General features: G+C 44.8%; 2 protein-coding genes across 6 annotated transcripts in view; one reads left to right on the top strand and one right to left on the bottom strand.

The window, feature by feature from the left end:
- Window positions 1–17: 17 nt before the first annotated feature.
- On the bottom strand, window positions 18–22,251 carry mars1 (methionyl-tRNA synthetase 1). Of its 2 annotated transcripts, XM_030374427.1 has the most exons (22): window positions 22,010–22,251; window positions 20,403–20,493; window positions 20,201–20,279; window positions 19,902–20,033; window positions 19,305–19,380; window positions 18,954–19,138; window positions 18,098–18,207; window positions 17,759–17,875; window positions 17,186–17,389; window positions 13,407–13,608; window positions 12,547–12,621; window positions 12,179–12,349; window positions 11,076–11,171; window positions 10,192–10,309; window positions 9,509–9,722; window positions 7,214–7,345; window positions 6,481–6,585; window positions 5,440–5,635; window positions 3,803–3,874; window positions 3,577–3,603; window positions 2,592–2,714; window positions 18–578 (listed from the first exon to the last, which is right to left on the bottom strand). In XM_030374427.1, exons 1-22 carry the CDS (start codon window positions 22,110–22,112, stop codon window positions 426–428), a joined length of 2,781 nt encoding a protein of 926 aa, XP_030230287.1. In that variant the 5' UTR covers window positions 22,113–22,251; the 3' UTR covers window positions 18–425. The 2 variants fall into 2 exon arrangements, with proteins under 2 accessions (XP_030230287.1, XP_030230288.1); XM_030374428.1 differs by lacking the exon at window positions 3,577–3,603.
- A 143-nt stretch (window positions 22,252–22,394) lies between these two features.
- The window catches only part of arhgap9 (Rho GTPase activating protein 9), a 39,313-nt gene continuing 35,034 nt past the window's right edge, over window positions 22,395–26,673 (top strand). For 3 of the 4 annotated variants that reach the window (XM_030374404.1, XM_030374405.1, XM_030374402.1), the window contains exons 1-2: window positions 22,395–22,629; window positions 22,734–22,808. The gene's annotated coding sequence lies outside the window, so the exon portion shown is untranslated. The remainder of the gene's footprint in view (window positions 22,630–22,733; window positions 22,809–26,673) is intronic. The other variant, XM_030374403.1, reaches the window with a different exon arrangement.

Below are 26,673 nucleotides of genomic sequence, written 5' to 3'. Positions count from 1 at the left end.
AAACAAAGACTAAAATATTCTATTTTCATAGGGATTTATTTTCAGCAAATGGCATAAGAACAACGTTCAGGGAATATATCTATAAAAACAATAGTATTCGATACGTAACACACCGTCCACCACCTTATCACAGCGAGGTAAAAAACGGCTTTCCCTTTTTTGTGCAGAGGTTTTTTTCGTTCTTCCAATTCTGTAGCTGTATTCAAACGAGTCGGCCTCGGATTCCCGTCTGTCCTAGCCAGCGTTTCTTAAGACCCCGGTGCCAGCACTACTACATTGTCTCAGATCCCGTCACGGCTTTGCCTTAAGCTAAAACACCCTCTCCCTCTCTGGGTGTACATCTTGTTCTCCCTCCTTTGGTTTGATCACTCGCACTGTATTGTGAGTCATCCCTTTCGTCGCCTCACCTCCGTCCGTTCATTTATTCATTTCTTCTTGCCCTTCTGGGGGGCGGTGGGCTCGGCGCTCTTCCCCTCGGCCAGGGCCAGCTGTTTCTTCAGGTCCAGGAGCTTGTTCACCTCCAGCGTGATGGCCGCCTTCTCCGCCTTCTGTCCCTTCAGGACTCGCACCTTGTCCCCCTGCCGTGGCGGGGGGGGGGGGGAGAAAAGAGGCGCTGTGTAAGACAAAGTATTGGACACTTCGCAGTGGACAGCACGGGAGACCCGTGGTTATTAAAATAAATCTGTACACACACACACACACACACACACACACACACACACACACACACACACACACACACACACACACACACACACACACACACACACACACACACACACACACACACACACTTTTCGTTTAGTAAACTGTTTGACAGGGGGTCTTACTAAAGGCAGTGGACATCGACAATAGATCAAGTGAGATGAGTGGATCGGTTCAGTGTGACGCAATTCATGAATCAAGACATATTGACATAACACACTTTTCATCAGGTCTATAAATTATTTCTCATTCCACTACACGCAACCAATGAAAATTTTTTTTGAAGTGAATCATTCAGTGACAAGGTGGTCGGGTCTGGTCATTCAAGAACGGTTGTTGTACGGACCAGCCAATCAGCCCAGACAGATTGTCGTTAGTAACTACATTTCTAATGGCAGTGAACACCAAACCATTCATCAAGTAGTCACACGGTTCATGAATAAACCAAGCAAGAAACCCATCATAGAAGGTTACATCAATAATCCCAATCTTAAACAATTTCTTGACACACTACAAAAACCTCCCCCATAAATATGAAAAAAATAACATTTTGAGTGACGATAGCGATTTCATTTGGCGGCAGTGGCTCCGGAGGTAGAGCGGGGTTGTCCGGCAACCAGAAGTTTGCTGGTTCGATGCCCTGCTTCTCCTAGCCAAGTGCTGAGGTGTCCCTGAGCAAGACACCTAACTCTGAGTTCTCCCGAAGAACCACTCCCTTGCATTGCTGCCACTGTAATCGTTGTATGAATGTGCGTGTGTGAACGGGTAAATGTGAGGCACTCTTTGTAGAGCGCTTTGAACGGCCACGGGTCTGAAAAGCACTACATAAATGCAGACCCTCTCCAATTATTTTATGTGCCATCAAGAATCATCATTATATTATTGTAGACTAGGCCTGGCCGATTTGGCCCTAAAAATGTAATCATGAGTTTGAAATTGCCAATTTTCGATTTAAACCTTCAGTTTTTCTCTGAACCAACAAAACAGACCCAAATATATGGCCCATCGTTTGAAGTCTCTTAATGAACCCCTCTTTCGTCAGCGCTTCTGAGATGGCCTGCCACGGGACGCTTTCTTGTCATCAGTAATGACTGGTGCTGACGAGGATGCCTGTTTTTTTGCGGGGCTTTGTGACTTTAGCTGGCATCTGCATCTCTTGGTGACACACACACCTGCCATTCAACCTCATGTCTCTGTCGCAAAAGCAGGAATAAGTTGGTTGAGTTCAACATAAACATGGTAATATGTCTTATATGATCGTCAACATCAGGATCTACTGAACTGAAACAAGACCTTAATTGCGCGTAAACAGGAGTAAAATCCTATGTTCCTTCCAGTCTCCCCAAAACACTAAAGGTACCCTACTGCGAAATAAGGTATATATTGTTTTTCCTGAAGCAAAAACGCCTGTTGTGCCCGTGTACAATGGTATAGTATACTCTCCGACGTCGCAACAAAGGGACACCGGAGGCGAGGTGTGTGTGGATGTGTAGCGCTTTGTCTGGGCAGCGATTGAATGCACTGTCCGAAAGAGGGTTAAGCTTCTTATGGCTTCTTATGGCTTCTTATACTTATAGTATAACACCACGGTGTGTGTGAATGTGCGGATGTGTGGCGGTCGTTCTGGAGATTGATTTTGATGATGACGTCCGAGAGAGGGTAAGGCTTCCCGGACACTGGTGGTATGACGGTGTGTGTCTGTGTCGGTGTGTCTGAGCAGCAATGTATTCTGATTTCCACGTCAGCGTGAGGATTAAGCCTCTCAGTATAATTTATAAATCGTGATTTGGGAGTTTCATTTTCATTTCACAAACCGTAGGAAAGTCAAAAATAAAAGTGTCGAAATTAAAAGGGCCTAGCCCTATTGTAGACCAATCAGAGCTCACCTGTTCGGCAACGGCCTGCATCAGCTGCTTTGCTCTCTCCGGGTCAGCACCGCTCACCACCGCCCCGTCGTTAACGGCAACGGGAGCTGCTGCAACTGCAGCGTCCGGAGCAACTTTCTGGGCCTGTAGGAATAAAATAAAATTATAAAATAAACCCAGCAGCAATAAGAGGCAAACTCTGTATTGAGAGAACACACGCAGGGTTAGATGAAGTGCTGATGTGAGTCTGGCTCACAGGTTAATCTGATGAAGAACACCACTATAGCTGCAGTATGGTGACAGGTTAATCTGATGAAGAACACCACTATAGCTGCAGTATGGTGACAGGTTAATCTGATGAAGAACACCACTATAGCTGCAGTATGGTGACAGGTTAATCTGATGAAGAACACCACTATAGCTGCAGTATGGTGACAGGTTAATCTGATGAAGAACACCACTATAGCTGCAGTATGGTGACAGGTTAATCTGATGAAGAACACCACTATAGCTGCAGTATGGTGACAGGTTAATCTGATGAAGAACACCACTATAGCTGCAGTATGGTGACAGGTTAATCTGATGAAGAACACCACTATAGCTGCAGTATGGTGACAGGTTAATCTGATGAAGAACACCACTATAGCTGCAGTATGGTGACAGGTTAATCTGATGAAGAACACCACTATAGCTGCAGTATGGTGACAGGTTCATCTGATGAAGAACACCACTATAGCTGCAGTATGGTGACAGGTTCATCTGATGAAGAACACCACTATAGCTGCAGTATGGTGACAGGTTCATCTGATGAAGAACACCACTATAGCTGCAGTATGGTGACAGATTCATCTGATGAGAAGACACCACTATGGTTGCAGTGTGTTGACAGGTTCATCTGATGAAGAACACCACTATGGTTGCACTACGGTGACACAGGGTGTGATGTTATTCACGCCACACACACACACACACACACACACACACACACACACATGGGCCATGATACCTTCTTAACGGGCGGCTCGTCCTCAGGCTAAAAGCAAGACAGGTTCGGGAGAAGGTTAAAAATGATGGTGTGCTGGTCCTTTTTAGTTCACTCGTTTTGACATGATCACATACTTTTGTCGAAGCAGTGAACACATTTTTTTTGTTATCTTAATTATTCATAATGAAAAGAAAATATCAGACTGAGCTCAGGCAAGCCACCATTACTCCCTATGAGCGTCATGTACCTGCTGTCCCCCAAACTTCTTCTTCAAAGCCTCGATGTGGTCCGCCTCCAGCTTCTGGAACAATGGACTGACCTGCAGGCAGGAGATAATCACCGGCAATGACTCGCGTATCAGAGTAAAGGTTCAACTATACACGCAAGAGCACATGTAAAGACACGTTGTGATTCTGTAGCCGATAGAATGTCAAAGCCTTAAAATGTTGCTTGGCATACCCAATTATTGGGACATTTCTAATCTACACTCAGCATTCTGTGTGCGTATACCGAAAAGCTAGGGCGTTAAAATACGCTTTAGAATACTGGGATTTGAACTGGTGGACAAACACGTGCGTGCGGTGGTGGAGAGACGGCGGGAGAGGTCGCTCCTTATCTGTGTGTTTCCCTGAGCTGTTGTCAGTCGGCATGGCAGGCTGCTGGCGGAACAGCACAACCAAACCCGGGCAATCTGGCCCCAAGTGACAAGTGGCTCTGGGTTAACCTACTGCAACGAGGCTGAGCCACAAATACACCTGCTGTGTGTGTGTGTGTGTGTGTGTGTGTGTGTGTGTGTGTGTGTGTGTGTGTGTGTGTGTGTGTGTGTGTGTGTGTGTGTGTGTGTGTGTGTGTGTGTGTGTGTGTGTGTGTGTGTGTGTGTGTGTGAAAAATTGCATATAAATGCTTCGGTATACACAGATACTATCTGTTGCATGTTCTTGGGTCATTCTGCCTAAAATGGTATACAGCTCATTATGCAGTGTGCATTCTGTGACGGTGTAAATTATATGAATGTGCAATCATACAAACAACAACGTACTCAATGCATATAGAGTGTTGCCTGGTCTTGGGTCAGCCTAGGGGTTAAAGACTTATCTAAAGCGCAGGAGGGTCTAGTGATTAAGGTGTTTGAACCCTTACAAGGACGGTGTTCCTGTAGCCATCCTTGAAGATCCAGGACCCCTACCTGCTCATTAAAGCTGCTGTCAGTACGATTACAGAGGAGGGAGGGGGAGGGAGAGGGGGAGGGAGAGGGAGAGAAAAAGAGCAGGACTTATAACATCCTTCCATGCTCCCTTCCTCCCTAGACTTCTTCTTCTAGACTTAGGCAGGCAAGATAGATTCCTCGTACCAATCAGGGGACAGATGCCATGAAGGGTCAGAAAAGAGCCTGGAGTGATCTCAAATGGAAACAGCATTTCACTTAGTGGGACTTAAAATATTATAATATTATATATAATATGCTGACGGAATGCGGGTGACCATAACGAGATACAGAAAACAACATGGCGACTCCCATAGTGAAAGATTAATATTCTTCCTTTTAAGGATAAGTAAAATCAATGGATTCTATTAATGAAGCAGTTTTTTCTAAACATTACTTATCTTATTTTATAACGTTTGTCTCATTTTATCCTTTTCTCGTTATTGCACCGTGGGTCAGAGACAAACGCAATTTCAATTCCTCTATTCGTCTTGCAAATATTTTGGATGCGAATTGACAATAAAGCCGACTTTGACTTTGACTTGACCCCCGGCCAGTCTCTTAAAAACAAACCTCCCACTGAATCATGAAGTCGTTTAGAGATACAGGCCGACCTTCAGGCCGACCAGCGGGCCGACCAGCGGGCCGACCAGCGCGTGCGCTATCAGGGCTGTACTCACGGTGCCGATGGCGTGGCCGGCGGGCAGGGAGCAGACGAAGCTGCCTCCGGCGTGCAGCATGGTGCTCACGCAGGCGGCAGGGGCGTTGAGCTGCTCCCGGATGGTGCGGCTCGTGGTGGGGATGTAGGGCTGCAGCAGCACCGACAGCAGGCAGGCGATGTTGACCGACACGCCCGTCACGGTGCCCGCACGCTGCCTGGAGAGAGGGAAGGGAAGGCGTGGCTCTTAACGGTCGCACGTATGTGTGTATATCAGAGGTGATTTCTGATTGTTGTAAGGTGGAGGAATGGGCTTTCCGGAGAGCATGCGTTCGTTATATTGTTTAGCTCAGGGGTTAGCAACCTTTTCAACATGCAGTGGCAGTTTGACATTTTCTCGTTAATGAGTGTGCCTTAAGCAACAATATATTAAATATTAAGCTGAATTATGACACAGCAACCAAAAACATTTCCAGAAGCCCTGGAATCGTATTATTTCCATATAGTCCACAATCATGCACTCAAATTTTAAATGTTTTTTTTTTTGCTGCTATATTTGCAACAATTACATATGTCCAATCTTAAAACACCACTTTCAGAAACTCATTCAAAAACATATTTGCACTGTGAAAAATGTAAATGTATGTATGTAAATGTATATGAGAATGTTGGAACCATCCCATCAATATCTTTAGACATCTACAGCTTTGCAAAACCATGTGAAGGCGATGCATAGGGGCCTCTTGCAATAATATTTTAGATATCTTTCTTTTTTTTTAAGTGTGCCTATGATTATGCTGCCACGTGCCAGGGTTGCCGACCCCTGGTTTAGCTAATCGTCTTTTAGTGATTTTTGTTTGGTTAAACTTTTTGGAAAGTGACTTTTTATTTGGCTTTACTCAAGCAAAGGAATTCACACACAGGGTCCAAAATTAACCTCGGCAGGATGTCACACACACCCACACCCCCACCCCCACGCACACACACACACACACACACACACACACACACACACACACACACACACACACACACACACACACACACACACACACACACACACCTGTCCTGGTCCCCTCCCTTGATCTTCTTCCAGGGCTCGTTGATCTGGATATACTGGTTGCCATGGCGAGAGATGTTCAGGATGTGCTTCAGCCCGTCTCGGATCCTGGCAGAGAACAGTGAAGAAGACAGTGATGGTGAGAACCTTGGACCGTGAGGCAGGACCTGTAGCAGGTATTGTAAAAGCAGCTGTAGGCTGGAGATGAGATTGTTCAGCCATGGCTTTTCCAGACTGCATCATCTCAATATACGATTTAATCTCTAATATAAACATGAACACATAATTGTCAATTTGTAAAAATATGCACAAAATACCTACACATAATACAACTTCAATTAAATGAATAAAGGTTTTATTTTTTTCTTGAAAAGGGGTGAAAGGAGAAAATGTTTATTTTGGGGTAGTTTTTCTTAAGCATGTCAAAATCTTTTTCCCTAAAGAGGGTGAAAGCTTTTTCTCGAGGAGGTGAAATTGTTGATTTCATAAAAGGGGGAAAGTGTATTTTTTTCTTAAGGAGGTAAAAGTATCATGCCTTAAGGAGGTGAAAGTATTATTGCTTAAGGAGGTGAAAGTGTTATTGCTTGAGGAGTTGAAAGTGTTTTTCTTAAGGAGATGGAAGCATTTTTTTCTTGAGGTGAAAGTGTTGTTTTCTTAAGTGGGGTGAGAAAGTGTTGTTTATTTCTCCAGGGGGTGAGCGTGTCTGCGTTTCCTCAACAGCAGCAGATCTCCTTACTTGACTTTGTCCATGAGAGAGATGTACTGGCGCAGCTCCCAGCCCACCTGGGCCAGCAGCGTCTTGTCCTCCGCGAGGAGCTCCATCGCCGGCACGCATCCCTCAAAGAACTTGGTGACAAACATCCCGGCTCTGGGGAGCGGCAGAGGCGGAGAGGGGGGGGGAGGGGTAAGAGGAACAGAGAGGAGCAGATGGGGAGGAAGTGGGGGGAGAAGGAAGGGCTCGTTACTTGACTCGCTAATCGTGGATCCATTATTGATCGCGGCGGCAGATGCAATGTAGCGTTGTGCCAATCTAAACAAACCCTGGCGCTCGTTAGGGCGGTGTGTGGCGTCAATCACCTCCAAGTTGTTATCATGTATGGAATAAATAACTGTTATAAACCAAACACAAGCAGTCGTGAAAAGCTCTGCTGTGTATTTCAAGGTTGGAGCTAATATTGGCGGCGAGATATTTCCACATCTTATAAAAAATTGAATATGATGTTTTATACAGCCCCGCTGTCTACCGTGAAGAATATAAAGATCAGCGATGAGAGTTGACTGAATTGTTGCGATTCACGCATTAATCATTTTCAACCATCCGTGTGTGTGGGCAGCGGGTGTGTGTGAAGCCTGGGTCAAACCTGTAGCTGCAGCCACATACACCCAGATTAATAACTGCCTTCATTATAAGCACATGGACAAGCATTCTCATTTATCAGAGGAAGCCAGAGAGTATTATGACCCATGTTTTATTAAAGGACTCATCATAGGCATATTGGAGATCTCAAACGGCTATCATCTGCTTTGCACTCGTATCATAAAACTAACGGCAGGACACTGAGTGGCATATCACTTGACGAGATCCAATTGGAAGCAAACAAGGCTCGTGTATATCCCCTCAGTGCGCAGGATACGGGATGAGGACAGGAGACTTTAGCACAGCTCAATGCGTTTCCCCAGCCCAGGGCTCCGCTGAAAACCCACCGTTACGTGCGCTCCTCAGGAAGAGCCACAAAATGGTTCTGTGTACATTGAAAACGATCAGCGTAAAAGATTGATCTGATTACCGAGGAGGAAGAGTGTTATGGTGAAGCTGGCGTTTGCGGCAGAGAATGGACGCTCTGCCTTTGGACCTGCTATTATTGATTGATAATTATGGCAGCGCTTCCCGGCCGAATTAAAAAGTTGACGGAGCCCTCATTAGATGCGACGCTGATGGCTCCGGCGGAGCAGAGGCGTTAGGCAGGAGGCCCTCTGGTCCACAGGATACTTTGGAACCAATTAGGCATCAGAGTTGCCGCTGCAGACCAGATCTTACAGATCAAGGAACTTTGCCAAAGGAGGGCCGCTGGGGGGAAATCTTTGATGCAGGATTTAACTCTGATCGTTTAGAAAGCATTCCAGGCGGTTTAATTGGGGGCTAAATTACACCATCCTCAACAAATGCAGCAAATTAGCATGTGCTAGCTGTTGCTCTTTTACACCAGAGCGTGCTGCTTCGGGAGAACGCGCGTTTGTTTAGGCTTTTGATGTCAACAGACGAGCAACATGATGGGGATGTTTAACAAACACTGAATGATTAAAAGATGCTGGAGGTAAGACTCAAGAGCTATTAAGCCTTACCTACAAGTCTTACCTTACAAGTCTTACCTACATTGAAGCGGGATTCAGCTATGAGTCAGTGGAATACTCTGTGACAAAATCGGTTTCAAGGTGCCTCTGTACGAACCAGTTTACATTTTAGACCACTCTGCGCCCATTGATGGTTTGGGGAATCCATGTTGCATGTCAATCACAGGTGTTGGAATCACAACACTTTTCAATGGTGAATAAACATAAGGAGATATGAGAGGTTTAGTTTAAAAATCCCTTCACCTTCAAGATATAAAGCCAAAGAATCATAATTTCACTTTAATTGAATTATGATTTTAATTAAAAAATCAAATATTTTAACACACACACACACACACACACACACACACACACACAAACTTACAGACGATCGACATGCAGACATACAAACACTAACACATACAATATAAAGATATCCTTCGAACACACGCACACACGCGCGCGCACACACACACACACACACACACACACACACACACACACACACACACACACACACACACACACACACACACACACACACACACACACACACACACACACACACACACACACACACACACACACGAGGAGTCTATAAAAGCCTCCTCAATGAACAAACACAAATGTTTTGTATAGTTGAGCTGAGTTATTTAACCAGCGCTCCCTCCAGTCCCAGTCCCCCCCTCCCAGGACCCACCGGTTGATGAAGTTGCCCAGGTTGTTGAGCAGCTCAGAGTTGTTCTTCAGGGCCATGTCGGCCCAGGAGAAGGCCGAGTCCTGGCCCTCGGGCCGCACGTACAGCAGGTAGAAGCGCCACACGTCTGAGGGGACGCCCGTGTCCTTGGCCATGTCTCCGAACACGCCCACGCCGCGGCTCTTGGAGAACTTGGTGTCCTCGTAGTTCAGGTACTCTGCGGGGGGGGGGGGGGGGGGGGAGGGGGAAACTGTTTACCATGGCTTTATGTACAACCACCATTCAGACGTTTAGGTTTACCCTCCAGGTGTACTTTTACCACCATGTGAGTTTACTGTAAGGTTCACAAATACAACTCGAGACTCAAATCGTCACGTCTTCATATATTTCAGCTCCTTTGTCGTTCAAATGGCGGCGATATCAGTAAGTAGTAGTAATAATGAAAATGGATTGGGAATCCACAGTTCAGAGGAAACCTGCTTGAAATCTGTGATAATATATTTGATAATAAAACACCATGTGGTCCTCTGGCTCCAGATTTGAGACGACGGAGAATGTTACTAGGTTTCTAAGATGTTTTTATTGATTGTCTCACACAGCATGTACTCTTGCTGCATGAATCTAATAACTATTCAAATCAACGATCCCATTATCCACCAATAAAAGTAAAGTACAAAAAAGGTTACCAGTGGCAACGAGGTGATTGACAAGGGTGTAGTTGTCCTGGGCTCCCAGCAGGGAGGAGGGGAACACGACACTGTGGAACGGCACGTTGTCCTTGGCCATGAAGTTGTACAGCTCCACCTGGTGGCAGGAGCACAACAGCGCAGGGAGGGGATGACATCATATTGGATCATGGTGAGATCATCCAGTTCAAAGAGGACTTATCTGCTGTTCCCAACCCCCCAATCAACCTCGTTTTCTGTTTGCTCTGCGAATATATAGGCCAACACACACACACACACACACACACACACACACACACACACACACACACACACACACACACACACACACACACACACACACACACACACACACACACACACACACACCCACCGCTGAAGCCTTATGTTTTTTATATAGAGAGCTGAGGAGTCAGTGTGAGTGTTATAGTGGGGTAGTTTGGTTGAGAAAGCAAATGTTTGAAGAGCTCTTTCATCAATGGGCTCTAAAGTCGGTTTTAAAGACTCCCCATCTCCATAATATCCACATTTAAACGCCTTAATGGCTGTTTAACCCCTTGCATTATGCAGATCTCCATAAGGGGTACATGGGAATAAACAAGCATTGCTTAATTGTTGCCTTCACCACGTGGACATAATTAGCCGCACAACAGTTTGACCTGACTGGTGGGAACACATAAACCACAATTAACAGTTCAGCTCATTTCCCCATGATGGAAAAATAAGTGGGTAACCGTTGCAACTATCTTCATCTTTGTTGTAGTACATGTTACGGAGCTTTAAATACATACAGTATTTACAATCATATTTTCCAGAATGGCTTCAAAGGATCTGTGTTGTAGGCAAAAGCTTCAGATCTCTCCATTAACGGTCCTGAAATGTACCTGCTCAGGATTCTTCCACCACTTCTCCCATTGGTCGGTGTAGTTGGCAGTGATGGACAGGTAGCCAATAGGGGCATCGAACCACACGTAGAACACCTAAAAAAAAAGAATTGTGCAAAATAATGAGTGTTTGTGAACAACCTTTTCCAAAGTGAACCTCATGTAGATATCGTTGGTTATCATTTTTTACAGTTATAATGCGACACTTTCACATAAATTCCGTCATTGTTGATCCAAAAAACGAAGACAAAATGAACACCATTTGACAAACGCATAAATTATCTTTGATACTATTGTTACGCAGTTAACATAGAATTGCCTCAAATAAGTGCTGAGCTAAAGACAAGAAAAGCCTACTAAGTCACTTACGACTTAATTAAATAGCACTTGATTAACTTCAAGCTGATTTATTGCCACTTGACTCATTTTCTACCAGCATGAGGCAACTCTTACATCCTGTGTTGACGTGAAGGCACTGTATATGGGGAAGGGGCTCCTGCCAGCATGTCACATGGTATATCACTCTGGGTGCCAGGGGCACGCAGTTCCTCAGAGAACATGATGTGCTCAATAGACTCATAAAACAATCAGGGTTACAGCTAACCCCCCCTGGAGGCCAAGGGATTGAGAAGCCATTCCGAGTTCATTTACTTCCCTTTTTCCGTTTCATACACATCATCAAATAAGCATCATTCCATTCGGGACAAAGGCGGATCCTCGTCTCTGCAGCCAAGCCTTGAGCTAACCTGTTTTAAGGCCCTGATACACGCAAGACTAAATGGATTGTTCAACAGTACCACACAAATGATAAGTATCTGGTAACTGTAAAGTATGGAGTATTGCGTCATATTGTTTATTTCAAGATGATGCAGTTAGTAAAAAGAAGACTTTATGAGATCTGTGGGATGATGTGCATTTGCACGCTGAAGCATGGATTACAAGGGCACCGAGACTCTAGGGGATCTCCTGGCGTCACTCAAACTACACCCCACACACTGCCGAGACGATACTGTACCCTGTCGGGAGGACAGCTTCAGGCTCGCTCACTTTATATTCCCCATCCCTCACACGGGCCAAAATTAAAGCCGATAGTGATGACACACCTTGTCCTTAAAGTCGGGGTGCGGTACTGGGGTCCCCCACTTCAGGTCCCTGGTGATGCAGCGGGGCTTCAGGCCGTCCCGGAGCCACGAGCGGGTGATCTGCTTGGCGTTGGGCGTCCAGTCGCCCGCGGCCGTCGACTTGTCCAGCCACTGCTCCAGCTGACTCTCCAACTGACGAGACAGCAAAACAAGCGGTAAGCGACTTCAGCGTTTTAGGTTTGGGGTCCCATTAGCCTCCGTTGTATGTCACTAAAGTAGCCATAACACTGGCAAAGACGGGTTAGTAACCACACAGTCAACCGTGAAAAACTGAAGAATGGGCAATTGCAGGCCCGACATGAATAAGTACACTAGAAGGTGTACAGTACCTTGGGTAAGTCCAGGAAGAGGTGTTTGGATGATTGGATGATAGGCGTCTTGCTGCAGACTTTACACAAGGGATTCTGAAAAAAAAAGAAAACGATCAATGGTTTGTGCGCTGGGTATTTTTTATTTTTTTTAAAGGGTTCACGCTATATCACACATTAACATGCATCGCATTTACATTGCATCATAATTCTAGAGTCAAGCCTGAAGCACAGGCAGCTGTATAGAAATAGAGCTTGCTACATTCACGCTCCATGCGCTTGGCTGCCATTAAAACCTTGCGACTCTTTTTCTATCTGTGGGTGTCGCTACATGTAAGAGCTCTGTGTGATTTGGAGCAAACACAAATGTAGATGATTATCGTGTAGGGAGTGAAGAGTAAATTCGGACCTCATTCACAAGAAATTAAAAATAACAATAATTCTAACCTAGCTTTTGCGTTCAGTCGGTTGACCTTACCGTTGCAGGTAAAGCAACAAATGACGACCACCACCACCACAACGAGGGGCCACAGCGAAGGGCCACAACGAAGGGCCACAACGAAGGGCCACAACGAAGGGCCACAACGAAGGGCCTCAACTAGGGACCTCAACTAGGGGCCTCAACTAGGGGCCTCAACTAGGGGCCTCAAAGAAGTGCCTCAAAGAAGTGCCACAACAAAGGGCCACAACGTAGCGCCACAACTAAGGGCCGCAACGAAGGGCAACAACGATGGGCCACAACGAAGTGGGCAGCGACGAAGAGCCACAACGAAGGGGGCCACAACGAAGTGGGCCACAACGAAGGGGGCCACAAAGAAGGGGGCCACAACGAAGGGGGCCACAACAAAGGGCCACAACGAAGGGCCACAATTCAACCTCACCTTGAGTTCCACGGCGTTGATGAGCTTCCCGCATTTGTCGCACTGGTCCCCGCGGGCCTCGGGGTAGCTGCAGTGGGGACACCCGCCCTCCACGAAGCGGTCGGCCAGAAAGCGCCGGCAGCCCTCGCACCGCAGCTGCTCCACCGTGTCCTCCAATAGGAAGCCCCGCTCGTGGAGACGCCAGAAGATGTCCTGGGCGATCCTGCAGAAGGACAGGGAACAGCAACATGTGAAAAGGGGAACATGTTCAGGGCGATCATGCAGAAGGGGCGTACAGGAAGGGAACATGCGAGAGCGGGAACAAGAGAGAGAGAGAGAGACACCGGATTTTTTATAGGTCACCATATACATCGTAATTACGTAGGAACACAGGTAAAGGCCACTGTAACAAATGCCCAATTAAAAGGTACATCAAATCCTATCTGAAGGCCCCAACATGTTCTAGAAAGTTGCAAAGACTCACAAAGACACTTCTTTGATTTGAACTTCAACCCAACTATTTTGCATTGAAACGTTGTCGCGTAACTAATCAATGAGTCCGGGAAAAGCCTTTGAAATTCTGTGATGTTTGTATCCAAGGATTTCTGTGCGATAGGCAGGATAGTGTCAAACGCTTACATGCCTCAAGGCTGCGACCAAAATGATAAGGTTCACCCCCAACAGTGTGGCCTAATAGTGGCGATGTGCCACCATATCTGATGAAGATCCCTAGCGATCGAAACGTTGCCTGTTAATAACTTCTGGAGCATTAAAACAGTGTGCAGACCCTCCTTTCTCTTATATTCAACACTATTGCCTAGCACCTGTGGATTACATTTGGATGTGCGCACCACCCCTCTTTCTTAGATGGGCCACCATGTAACATTTTAAACAGGCCTGTCTTGACCAAGAAATTTAATTTCTGAATCAGCCGAATTGGTTAAACACAAGTTCTTGGAATAACGCTTTAAGAGGCCAAACTGCAATATCACGTAGGTGCTGTGTGGATGTAGCCTGTGTATTTCAAATCGATTGGTGGTGCGAATCCGACTCGGTCGCGGCAGAGCTGCAATTTAAAGCGGGTTGCCCACCAGACGAGCCACGGAGAATGGTAGAAATTATAACACACTTCAGAAGACTCGTTGGTCTTCTTCTGTGTTTAATGTGACGAGTGGTCTTCTTGATGGCGTGGTGGCGCATGTTGGTAGTCATCACGCGGCAGTGTGGTTGCTTCGTTTTGAGTGCTCAACTTGGAAACATGCCCCACTTAAGATCAAATGGAGACACACTGCTTTGATCCTAAAACTATAAAAAGGTGGTTTGTACATTGTGCAAAGTTTCAATGAAATTTCCCAGCAGAATTATCTGCGCTGTATATTACCCAAATAGCAGCCTGTGATGATTAGTAGCCCAGGTAACTTGTTCAATCTTGTTGTGCAAGCGGGGAATTACCATTAAGCTAATATTGATTGTGTCACTAACTTTTTGAAAGGTATTTGTATAGAATACAAGGCATAAACACCGCAGGGAAAAGCCTTGTTGTGATCACCTTTGCATTTAGGCCACACTCGTATTTAGGCCGCACAACCATAATCTGTCTGAGAAATGTGTTTATAGGCCGCGGTCTATATTAGCGTAATTATGGTATATAGGCTATAGCTAAGATAAATGAACACATAATGTACTCCACCGGTGTTATTAGTGAACTCAAGATGATTTGTTGTGGGATACATTGTTAAATACGTTCTGGAAAGAGGTTGTTAAACCAGGATGTAGTCAACCATAAGTGACATCTGGAGGAAGTGTGCGCCAAATTAAGTGTCTAGAGTGACTAGCTAGAGAGAATCTCTTGCGGAAGTGTTGTCTAGTCCAAACCTGTGTGTGCGGCTGTTTGCATTTCAGACTCAGTGTTCTTAAAAGACCGTTGTGAATGCGTGGTTCCCTTCGTGTAAACCAATCATGAATCTTGAATCTATGCAAGCGCAAAAAATGGTTGCACAATCCACATTTATCTTATGTACATTTAAAGTATTGTTTTTTACTTTCTTTTGCTTCTACTAAAGAAAAGATTAAAGGATCAGCACTGAATGTCTTCTTTTTTATATGACATCACATTTTAGATTTTTAAAGTCACCCTTTTGCAGAGGTGAAAGCCCTGTTGAGGAATGATCACCTGGTCGTTCAATGCATAAATTGTAGGGACTCCCCTAAACATGAAGTTACAGTTTAAAGCTTTATATCATTCACTATTTAGCATTGAGTCAAATGGCGCACAGGTTGAACCAAAACCACTTAAAGTGATTTCATCAAAGAGCAGATAGGGGTTAGGAATCTTGCTCATGGATTTCTACCGATAGGCTGGGATACAGATCCCATCCATCCAAATGTTAGGGTTTTGAGTCTCCTCTCTCAACAGGCTACAGTGCTACAGTGTTAACACCAGGGGGATAACAATGGCTAAGTTTCATATCCTACTGGGATCCACACTCTCATTCAAAGTACCTGAGAATATGAGATTGTATTGGTTGTATTGGAACCGTCAAGCACAATCCAACAACATGTTTATAAATGTGTGTGCAACTCAATAATTGTTGGTCTACTCAATATTGTAATGGAATCTCCTTTTCTTTTGAATGGCTGTTGATCTTTTATTTCAATTAAACCTGTTGTCATTTATGTAAGGATGAGAAAAACGTAGCAATGGCATGAGCCAGCCTTTGCACGGACATTATCATTTCCTCGTACGTGGTCTGGTATTCGTCCTCGCTAGTGGCTCTCCCACCATCGGGCCAATCGAAGGCTGCCGTGGTTGGAGGAGGCGGGTGATAATGCAAGGCGACAGGCAAGGTGCCGTGGTCATTCTCGGTTAATTCGATTAGTCATGGTACGGCCCGTCGAGCCTCACGGCCAAACCAGAACGGACGCGACGGGTCACGTAAGGGCTGCGGAGTGAGTTGTTTTTTTTGCCTGCCACACTGACATCGTCTATGAAGTATGTGGAAAAATCCAGTATTTTTACACACAGAAGACGGGCTTTCCTGCGTGCATCTTGCATATTGAGCCCTGTGTTTAATGCAGTTGGTTATGCATGACTTGAAAGTGGGGGCTACATTAAGTGATACTGAATTAATTAACTAGATCCTTTTATCGACTTGATCCTGGATATACATTGATTTTACTGATTTATTGTAACGTGCCATGTCAGAATACCCACGAGGTCGCTAAGCTCTCGGTCACATTGCCTCTGAGCATTCGTATTTATTTATTTTTTATCATCATTCTGAAACAGATTACTCATTTGTTTACACGGTTATATTTTACTTGTAAGAGGGCCGCTTAGCCAGGCGTAGATCGGGAAAAATAAGAGGAAAAATAGGGAAGAGTGTTGTGTGTGCGCGGCTATGCACAGTCCTTCAGCTATTTATCTAACGAGCCAACTAATTTAGCTAACATTGGATTTATAAAAAAGAAAATTGCAAGCATTTATTTTGGTTTGTGTGGCTGGGATGCAGATCTAAATAAATCCCGACAAAAAGGGATGCCGTGGTTTGGTTAGGTTGGGGAACCCTACAGTAGAGGCTGCAGTTCCGCGTTTCAGCAGAGAGCATAGAGGAAGGGCTTCAAATCAGCTGCTAACGGCAACCGACTCTCTCACGAAGAGCAGACCTCACGGGACCCAGTGGTAGAACCAGGCGAAAGGGAAAGGTATTGCAGAACACCCAATGCAACAGACTCGTTGTACCACCGGTCCTACACACACAAACATCCCTGACTAAACAACCCCACGGCGGCCCACTCACTCGGTCTGCTTCGGGGTGGTGGTCCGGCCGAAGAAGTCGAAGTCCACCTGGAACCAGCTGTAGATTTCGGCGTGCACGGCGTGGTACTTGTCGCAGATCTGCTGCGGCGTCAGGCCCTCCTCGCGGGCCTTGTTCTCCGTGGCCGTGCCGTACTCGTCCGTGCCACACACGTACAGCACGTTCCAGCCGCGAAGGCGCCCGTACCTGGCAGGAAGGAGGAGAGGAGGAGGAGAGGGTGTCGTTAACCCTTACGATTCGGGGTGTACCAATACAACTACGACATCAGGAAGAGGAAGCAATTCATTGATAACGTTGTTGGATGCTCTTGACAATTCAATTCAATTTGACTAGTGTGTGATTGGGAATATGCATGTGCAGCATAAAACACCCCGGATGTGACGCAAAATTAGACCCGGGCCGATGAGACTAAATAGGCAAATAAAATATGAATCAAGGGACATCAATTTCAATTATTTATATACGTTTGAAAACAGATCTGATAAATGACTTTAGAAACTGTAGTAGCAGTCTCATGTATTGAGATGAGTCGAGACGGAAAATGAAGCCGGGTACCTGGCGAAGACGTCGGCGCTGAGCACACAGCCGATGATGTTGCCCAGGTGAGGCACGTTGTTGACGTACGGCAGCGCGCTGGTCAGCAGCAGGTTCCGCCGGCCCTCCTGAGGTAAACTACCAGGAGACACGATAACTAATTAGAACAGGAACCGAAATGACGGCGCCTTCAATATTACTTTCATAAACAAATTATGTTATACAGACTATCATTCAAAAACAGCCCCTGAAAATGGTAGTGAAAGAAGAGCCAATCGACAGACCGACCAGAACTTGACAGCCCTACGCGGATTGGCCACCAACAATATTTGTATGACAACGAATGTGCCTCATGCTCACATGGGGTGTGATTTCTCTGGGGGCTCTGTGCAGGCGGTCAGGCCTCTACTCCAGGTCAGGGCAGCAGCCTCCATCTCCTCTTCAGACACCACACGCACCGCGTCCTCTGCCTGGATGCGCATTACATTCAAAACAATTACCAACTAATATCAGTTATTTATTACGTTTAGTTTGCTCTTCAGGCTGGGGCAAAGCAAGTTTGTCTGTAATTGTTATTTGTCATATTCCTGTCATTTTGATGGGATGTTATCTTATGTTGGCAACATATTTGTGCCTTGAAGCAGCCTTTTTGCATTAAAGAGAGAATTATGACCCAAGATTCAGAACCTCTGATTACACCCGTGACCATTTGAAATATAAATAAACAAAGTAACACTTCATTAACAACTTTTTCACGGCAACTCCCCTGGAAACTATTCCAAAGGCAGCCCACGCTAACCTTCCTCAACAGCCCTCCTGACTTAGTCTTCCATTGGAAGGAGAATAAAGGGATGGAGTAACACTGATGTAATCCCTATATACAGCATGTTCTATTGCCTAATAGGGATCTGTAATTGAGCTTTAATGGAGATAGGCTCAATCTGGCCCTGGGACACCATCTTCTTCACATGAAACCCCTACTGCAGTGCAGTCCCTTTAATACAACTCACAAAAAGTGGCGGTTTCTGAAAAGCACAACCAGACGCTCCAAATAGAAATAAAACCATTTCTCTGTTCTTCTTATAGACGATGTCCTTCTGGCATATGAGGGGAGCTAGAAACTCACTCGCCCATGTTTCCAACTCCCAAACTGAATAATGGAGGTGGGAGGAAGCACTACATGGCCAAAGAAAAAGACGTGGACCCGGACTGCTACCTCTGAGGCGGTGCTGTTGCATGACTGTGGGTCTCTGCGCTGGCTGGAGGCGGGTGCGGGCTGCCTCTGCACAAAGGGCTTCAGGACCTCCAGGCCTTTCCCGGGTAGAACCTTCAGAACTGCTGCCTGGCACGCCTCCTCACCCGCCAGCCGCTCAAACCACGCCTGCACACACCTCCACTCACCTGGTGGGGCAAACGCAAGCGAGAGGGCGAGAGACCGCAGAACGCTTGGTCACGTAAGATAAGATCAATCCAAAGCATATCTATGTTTTCTAGATACAAATATTAGGTATAAGAGATTTTCCTATTTATTTTCACGCCAGTTTCTAATTCCAGAATGGCTACCCACCGAGAGCTGGACTGGAGTCAGACAGAAAAGGATGAAGAGCGCCCCAAAGCACAACGTCAACCACCGAAACGGATTCCTAGAAAAACACACATTTCTGTGAATAAATACATTGCATCAACATAAATGTGTTAACTATTTTTTAACAATTGATACAAATGTCCTCTCAAGGTTTGACTACTCAAAAATATATTTAAAATACCACAGGGAGGAACAGTAGGTAAGAAAGTTAAGCAAAAGTATGTATGCTGCCCTTGTTCAGAGAAACATAAAGCCCAGAAAGCCCTTGGGAGGCTAAGACATTGCCTTCATTTCCCAAAGTGTATCAGGACTTTTTTACTTGGTACGGGTGCGCTGCAAACTATGAGACTTGCTGTTAGGAATATGCAATTGTGTCAGGGAGTGATAAATACGCATATCATCCTTCTGCCATAAATATTGCATGCCAAATGTTGGTGTGTGACACACACACACACACACACTCTCACACACGCACCAACATGCACACGCACAGACAAACAAACACACATGCACACACACGCACGCACGCACGCACACGCACGCGCACACACACACGCACGCACAGATGTCATAGTTTACCTCTGTCAGACATGGCGTGGTCCCCTTGCTCAAGCATTGGTCCAGGTAGGAGAGGGGTCCCTGTAGGATCTTCGAGGCCTCTGTAGCTTTGCCTTGCAACACTGCCATATGGAGGGCCTGCAGCAGGGCAGGCTGCACACACAACATACAGAAGAGGCCGTCGACAAACGCCCTTGCCTACAGGCACCGTCTATCTCACAAAATGCCTGTTTGAAGGAGGGTATGGATCTTTCTGTGAGGTTACTGCTGCCTGATATCCATTTAGGACTTCACTGTTCAAGGCCTACAACAAGGGTTACCTGAAGTTCGGTGGTCTCCCATTCAAGCCACTGGTTGATGAGGGGGTTGGGTTTCCGTCCACTTGTTTCAAACAAATACCTTCATAGCAGAACCGAAAGTAACTACCTTAATCTGGTGTAAGCATTCAGATTGGGCAACAGTAAACATACAAAAAATGCAACAAAACAGGAAATGCCTTTGGAGAGTTGGGTGACTACTCACTGGCAGATGGCGTTGGAGCTGAATAGGTGACCTCCACTGGGCAGGAGCAGCGCTGGCAGGGCAGGACGGCTGAGGAAGGGCACCACTCTCTCTGAGGAAACACACAATCACACGCAGAGAAATGATCACACCAACGACACGATGCAAAGTGCTCACATTTTGCGCTACCAAAGATGAAGATAAAATAATGCACATCGTTCTTCCTCAGTCAGAAGTGATAATCAGTCCTCTTTTATTTCAATGAATAGAAATGTATGCAAGTATGAAATTACCATTTTGAATTGCAGTACAACAAGGTAGAGTATTGCCTGTAAATACTTAATAAGTAAAGTCTTTGCATGCAATGTAATCAAGAAAATCAGAATTCTATAGTAAGACACTTTTTGCTAATCCTATACGTCATCATCGTTTTATCCCTACACCAGAACTTATTTTTAGCCCTCCATCAATGCCATTGATCCACATGGCAGATGCTGCTGGCTGTGCGGCTAGACGCCATCCTGTTCTACAAGGAGAACAGGATCGCAACACAGTGGACGAGAAATGACTGGACCAGGCAGGCTAAACACTCCCCGCTAAACCACAAGAACACACCTTGTGGACTCCCTGTTCATTAGTATGAAGTGCTCTTTACCAACCAGCTTGAACCGTTTATATATTTAACTTTACATTGCTATTTAATATTCTTCCTTATTCCGTCTGTGAAATGTATGTGATCCCAACCTCCAGCCAAATGATTAACCCAAAAGAAATAGGGAAGAGTAAGTGAGCAAGACATCATCCATCAGATCACAAAACATAACAAGTTTAGGTGCCAATTCAAATATTACAGTTAAAGTTCATGAGATGGGGAGCATGGTGCATTGGCAAACGGGGACAAATGGCCCAGAATTTTGTGAAGGCAATGAGCCTAGAATCAGAATGGGATACAGTAGTCGTATGCCTCATAGGCCAGTAATATCCCATTCATACATGTGACCTGGTCTAATAGCTACAGCTGGGATTCATAGTACTCAGAAAAACTGTCTGGATAGGATTTTACAGCATTTCCAACCCTAGCCTAGCCTTACTATGTTTAACACCAGGGATATCTAAGGTATTTTTAAACATTTTCTGATCCTTATGTCTGCAAGCATACAACATGTATTAGCTAGAAACGTAATGAATGTACACAGAAGGCTGTTCGATTGCATCCCTATTGTATAGTGGTCAAGAACATGCGTCCTTGTGAACTAAATACATGATCGTCTTCTTCTTTTCCATCTGCTTCTGAAGTGTGACGGACACAATACTTGTTATGGTGTTCATGACAGCAGATTTCTCCATGTCAATAGTGTGTGATCATGGAGTAGTAAGCGTGTAACAATACGTTAGTTCACACAAACACACACACACACACACACACACACACACACACACACACACACACACACACACACACACACACACACACACACACACACACACACACACAATATGTCCAGTAACGCAGTGATTTATCCCAATTGCAACCTCCTTCTATTTATGAAAACAGAAAGTATTCATGATTGTGGACAGATTGATGACAACAACCCAGAACTAATGAATCTGTAGCCATGCGTTCTTACCTTCGTGGTTGACACATTGTACATCACATTGTACTAGAGTCAGTTCAACAGCAGCTACTACTTTTAGGCAGTGTGGGTTGCCTTCACTTATATAGAGCTTCATTAGGCCGGCAGGAACAGGATGTTGGATAAATGTATAGAATGTGTAAATGAACGAAAACAGACCCTGTCAACACCTAACTTTGTCGGCGAGTGCCGTTGTCCATGCGCTGATGCAAGTTCTGTTCAATGGATTACATATGGCGAAAATGTAGTTTTTTTACAACATCCAATACGTACGGAGCAATGCTGTCTGGGCCTGCATTGGACTACAACGCCCATCTTTTTATTCGTGTACGTCACCAGCAACAATTTGAGGATGTCCTTGCTTATTGTTTCAGTGTAGCAGCGGCGGGCGGGGTGGATTGCCTGCGATTCTACGAAGCACAATACTCCTGGATCTCGTTATTACAGTAAAAGTGTGCGCACCCTAGCGGATATTACCGTCGACTCTGGTTGGTCCAATATGCAACCATATGGCACATTTTAACCAATTTGAAACCAACTGAATTCGACCGGGCGCAAGCTTTTTAATTCATTGGCTTACAAACGCTTCTGCAGAATTTTGAGAGTGAAGTGGTGTAAGTACATCAAGAATAGTTAAGTACTTTGTTGTTTGGAAACAAAAGTGCATGTTAATGGTATTTCTTCAGAGAACATAGAGGTTGTTGTGTGTCTGCTCCAGATCAGCCGTTTCACGGATGTCCTGCACGAGCTGTCAGTGCGCGCGCTTCGTGACCAGCTGTACCCTGATGTAAAGGTGAGCCCGCTTCTCTACCTGTTTTAACTTCATTAGGATCATCGTCAAATGTATTAGTTTGATGCCACTTAAAATGTAAATAATTACGCTGCACAAGTCGGGTGACAAGTGAGTTTAGACTGCAAATCAGTAGGACGCTTATAAATCGATTTGGTTCTTATCAGAGTTAATAAACAAGGGAATGCCTTGTTTATTAGGCCTATCTCTTGAGCATCCCGATATTGTGTCCGAAAATGTATTACAAATGCTATATATATATATATATATATATATATATATATATATATATATATATATATATTTAGCATATATACTTTCTAAATATATCCAACTACGAGTGCATCAATTCGTATCACTACTAAACGTTTTCACGTATTACTACTGGTGTGGTCCTACATATTTTGCAATGTGTACAGCGTCTACATGCATGTAGGTAGTGTATTTTCTGAACAGGCTTAAGACTCTAGCCAAGGGATGCCCAGCGCCTTCCAAATGCTTGTTGTTGTTGTTTTAACCATATCGCAGTTGACATTAGTCATGGAGCAGACGCTTCCATCCAGAGTGACGTGCAAGTGAGGCTGAGAAGTTAGAACCATCAAAGCGCATTCTGCAATACAATTTGGAGTAGCTACCAAATAAGTTGTAGTAGCTACTGATGCACAACCTAGTTTAAAAACAACAACAATAACTGGAGAGAGTGCAGAGTAGCCCTAGGATTCAGAAATACAAGGTTAAGGGTTAGGCATTTATTTAGTAGTGATCGTAGATGGCATGTCGAAGAGCTTGCTGAATTTCAAAATGTCTAAAGTTGTACATCAATGGTACCGCTCAACAAAGAGCATACTAGACTCGTGCTAGATGAGACTAGGCCTACTTTTCATCTACGTTTCTTTAGAAATACCAACTTCGTGCCTCGTTTCTCTATAATGTCGGTAAGCATTGGTTTTGTGGACGTGTGTTTCCTTCTCTGCGTGGGCTTGTGAGCTTCCTGTTTAGCACTATAGGAGATGTGAAGATGATGCTCTGACATATCTCAGTACCATAGTGGTGTAGTGGCTTGCCAAAACGTTCCTCTCAAATCTCTTATCTCAGACTTCTCTATGACATTTCACCCAGGAAACAATCCTATTCATAAACCTTACACAACAGAGCAGGGAGACAATGAAGGCCTGTCTCTCTAGAATGCAATTTGTTCTTGCATGCATACTTGAACATTGATTTGAATAAAATCATAAAACACATTGTAGGCATTGCATTTTTCACTGTTTCATAACCTTTCTTAAAGCCTTAGAAAAGCCAGAGCTTTTCCCATGTGAATCCTGCCTGCACTCGCTCATATTTGACCCCAGCTTTCAGAGATTAGTCCCTGATGACGGTTGCAACTTGCCTGATTAAACGTGCCATGTACCATGCACGGCGGTGGCGTTAGCTCTGATTACTACCGTGCCCTGGACTCTGATGCAGTGGACTCCATGTCATGGAGAGATTGGATCGGTGCAGCGGAGCCCAGTGTTTTGCGTGTGTAGTTAACTCATAGGGTCTACTCATACCGTGTAAACGGGATGTAGGGCCCAGCTGTCTGTGTGTGTGTGTGTGTGTGTGTGTGTGTGTGTGTGTGTGTGTGTGTGTGTGTGTGTGTGTGTGTGTGTGTGTGTGTGTGTGTGTGTGTGTGTGTGTGTGTGTGTGTGAGAGAGCTTCTCGTGGGTGGGTAAATACAGCAGACCACAGAGACACGCGTATCATTGAAAATGACGGCTTTGTCTTGAACAGACCACAAACACAATGCAGTAGATACTTGCATGACGTTGCATTGCCCTTCAGGTCCATTACAAAGTCTACTGGCATATTTTAAGAGTTAAACATGTATTCAAACACCAAATCAAAAATTTGGCCTGAAGTTAACAACGTTTTTCTGAATGGTCCTAAGAGTTGCTGAACTGTAGCCTGGCAACCAGATGAGCCTGCGAGAACAGTGAATTGGTCTGGCAATGCTGGGCTAGGAGGACTGTACACTGCTTTAGATTTGCACTCAATATTTCATGTTGAATGGAGACTTCCTTGAACAATGGTCTGTAAGAGCATTACAGAATATTTGCATACCAGTCATTCCTGAATGTATGACAATGAGCATGCTGAGGCTGACTGTGGCCAATTGGGACAGGGCTTAAGAAATTAATGGTAAAATATTTGCACAACATATAATTTGTGATATCATATAATATGCCAATATTTACAATTTATTCGCCCCAGAATAACTTTAAATGCATCTTTAAATAGAATTCACAATGTAACTGCTTTGAAAGCAACGGGACGGTGTATAATAGACCTAATGGCCCTTTGATGGACAACATTGATTATTGCAATTCAATTTCCTTTATGCGAAACTTGTCTCTCTTCCTTGTAGTCCTGTGAAGCTATATGCGTGTGGGTTTTCCCTCGCCTGTAGAATTTGGCCCCAGGAGACTACTCGGATCCTCTTCACCATTCCCCAGCAGTGTTGCAAACTCGCGTGCACAGCGAACTGTGGCTCTTTGAGCGGCCTGATAGTTTGTGACAGCTCACTCTCCCCTCTCCACCGGATCAATCCTGCGCTCTTCATTAGAAAAGTCAATGTACGGCCAGCACTCCTTTAGACCAAGCAGCAACAAGCCTCCATCACAGTGTATCGTGATGAGTACAGAGTCTAGTTTATGGTCTGAAAGGTGTCTTGTTTTTTATTGTGACCACAGACAACCGCTTTGTCACGGCAGGCAGACCAACTGAGATTAAAGGGCCACCTGAAATGGGGAAACACTAGTTTAAATGATCGTTTCATTTGAATAATGTATGATTTCTTCCACTGCCTCAGAGGGAAAAATAATGACCTTAAAAGACATTCCTTTTTTATTCACTTTCTTTGTCAAAATTGTGGTGAGGTGGTAGTTTAGAAATCCAAGCGATTCTTCAGTAGCACAACATAGCACATTAAATGTTCATGTCATGTGTTTCATTAGAGCGAATGTCAATGACTGTGTCATACAATGGAAATTCAGGTATTTAAATCTGGGTTCTGTTTGAGTTTGCACATTGTCAATGGCTTAATGAAAATATACATAGCTTATCACTTGACCCAATGGGGAAGGAGTTCACCAACCATTTCATACACACCAACAGAGAGAGACACACACACACACACACACACACACACACACACACACACACACACACACACACACACACACACACACACACACACACACACACACACACACACACACACACACACACACTAAAGTGTCACACAGGGAATCTGTGTTTATTTCGGTGTCTCTCTCCAGTCTCTTCATTAATATTGCATAGGAGGATGAAAGGCTGGTTTGGCTTGAGGCATATGTCTAATACAGAGACAGAGAGAAAGAGACCAGTGCTGGTTGTTACACTCCACCCATCACGTGTCTTTAATAGAGCCTGTCACTAGATTATGAAAGGCCCTTGGTTCTTTTGAATCATTTAATGATGCAATAATACATATCTATGCCACGCTCGCATCTATATCCACAAATATCTCCATGGTCATGCAGTGATAACATATTTATTTCAAATCCCAGCCGCCTCACAGTCTCAACTTTACTTAAGATGAAAAATCTACTAATCTTTTTGTGGAAGATGAGCAAGCGACTCGATCATAAATGTGTCTTTGTCTTTTCAATTGCCGCTGATGTGGGAATGGGACACAATTCTTAAACCTTTTATTAACTCATGAAAGGTATATCTGTTTTTGCCATTTTTATGTTATTTAGAAAAATCCTATTCTCACTTAAAGCAGCCTACTGCTGGCTCCCAATTTGTCTTTTCAATTTAAAAGAACCGTAGGTCTTTTATATGT

Source organism: Gadus morhua, chromosome 13, assembly GCF_902167405.1.
Source record: "Gadus morhua chromosome 13, gadMor3.0, whole genome shotgun sequence".
Taxonomy (NCBI): domain Eukaryota; kingdom Metazoa; phylum Chordata; class Actinopteri; order Gadiformes; family Gadidae; genus Gadus; species Gadus morhua.
Note: the sequence above shows the minus strand (reverse complement) of the source record. Positions and strands in the feature narration are given on the sequence as shown.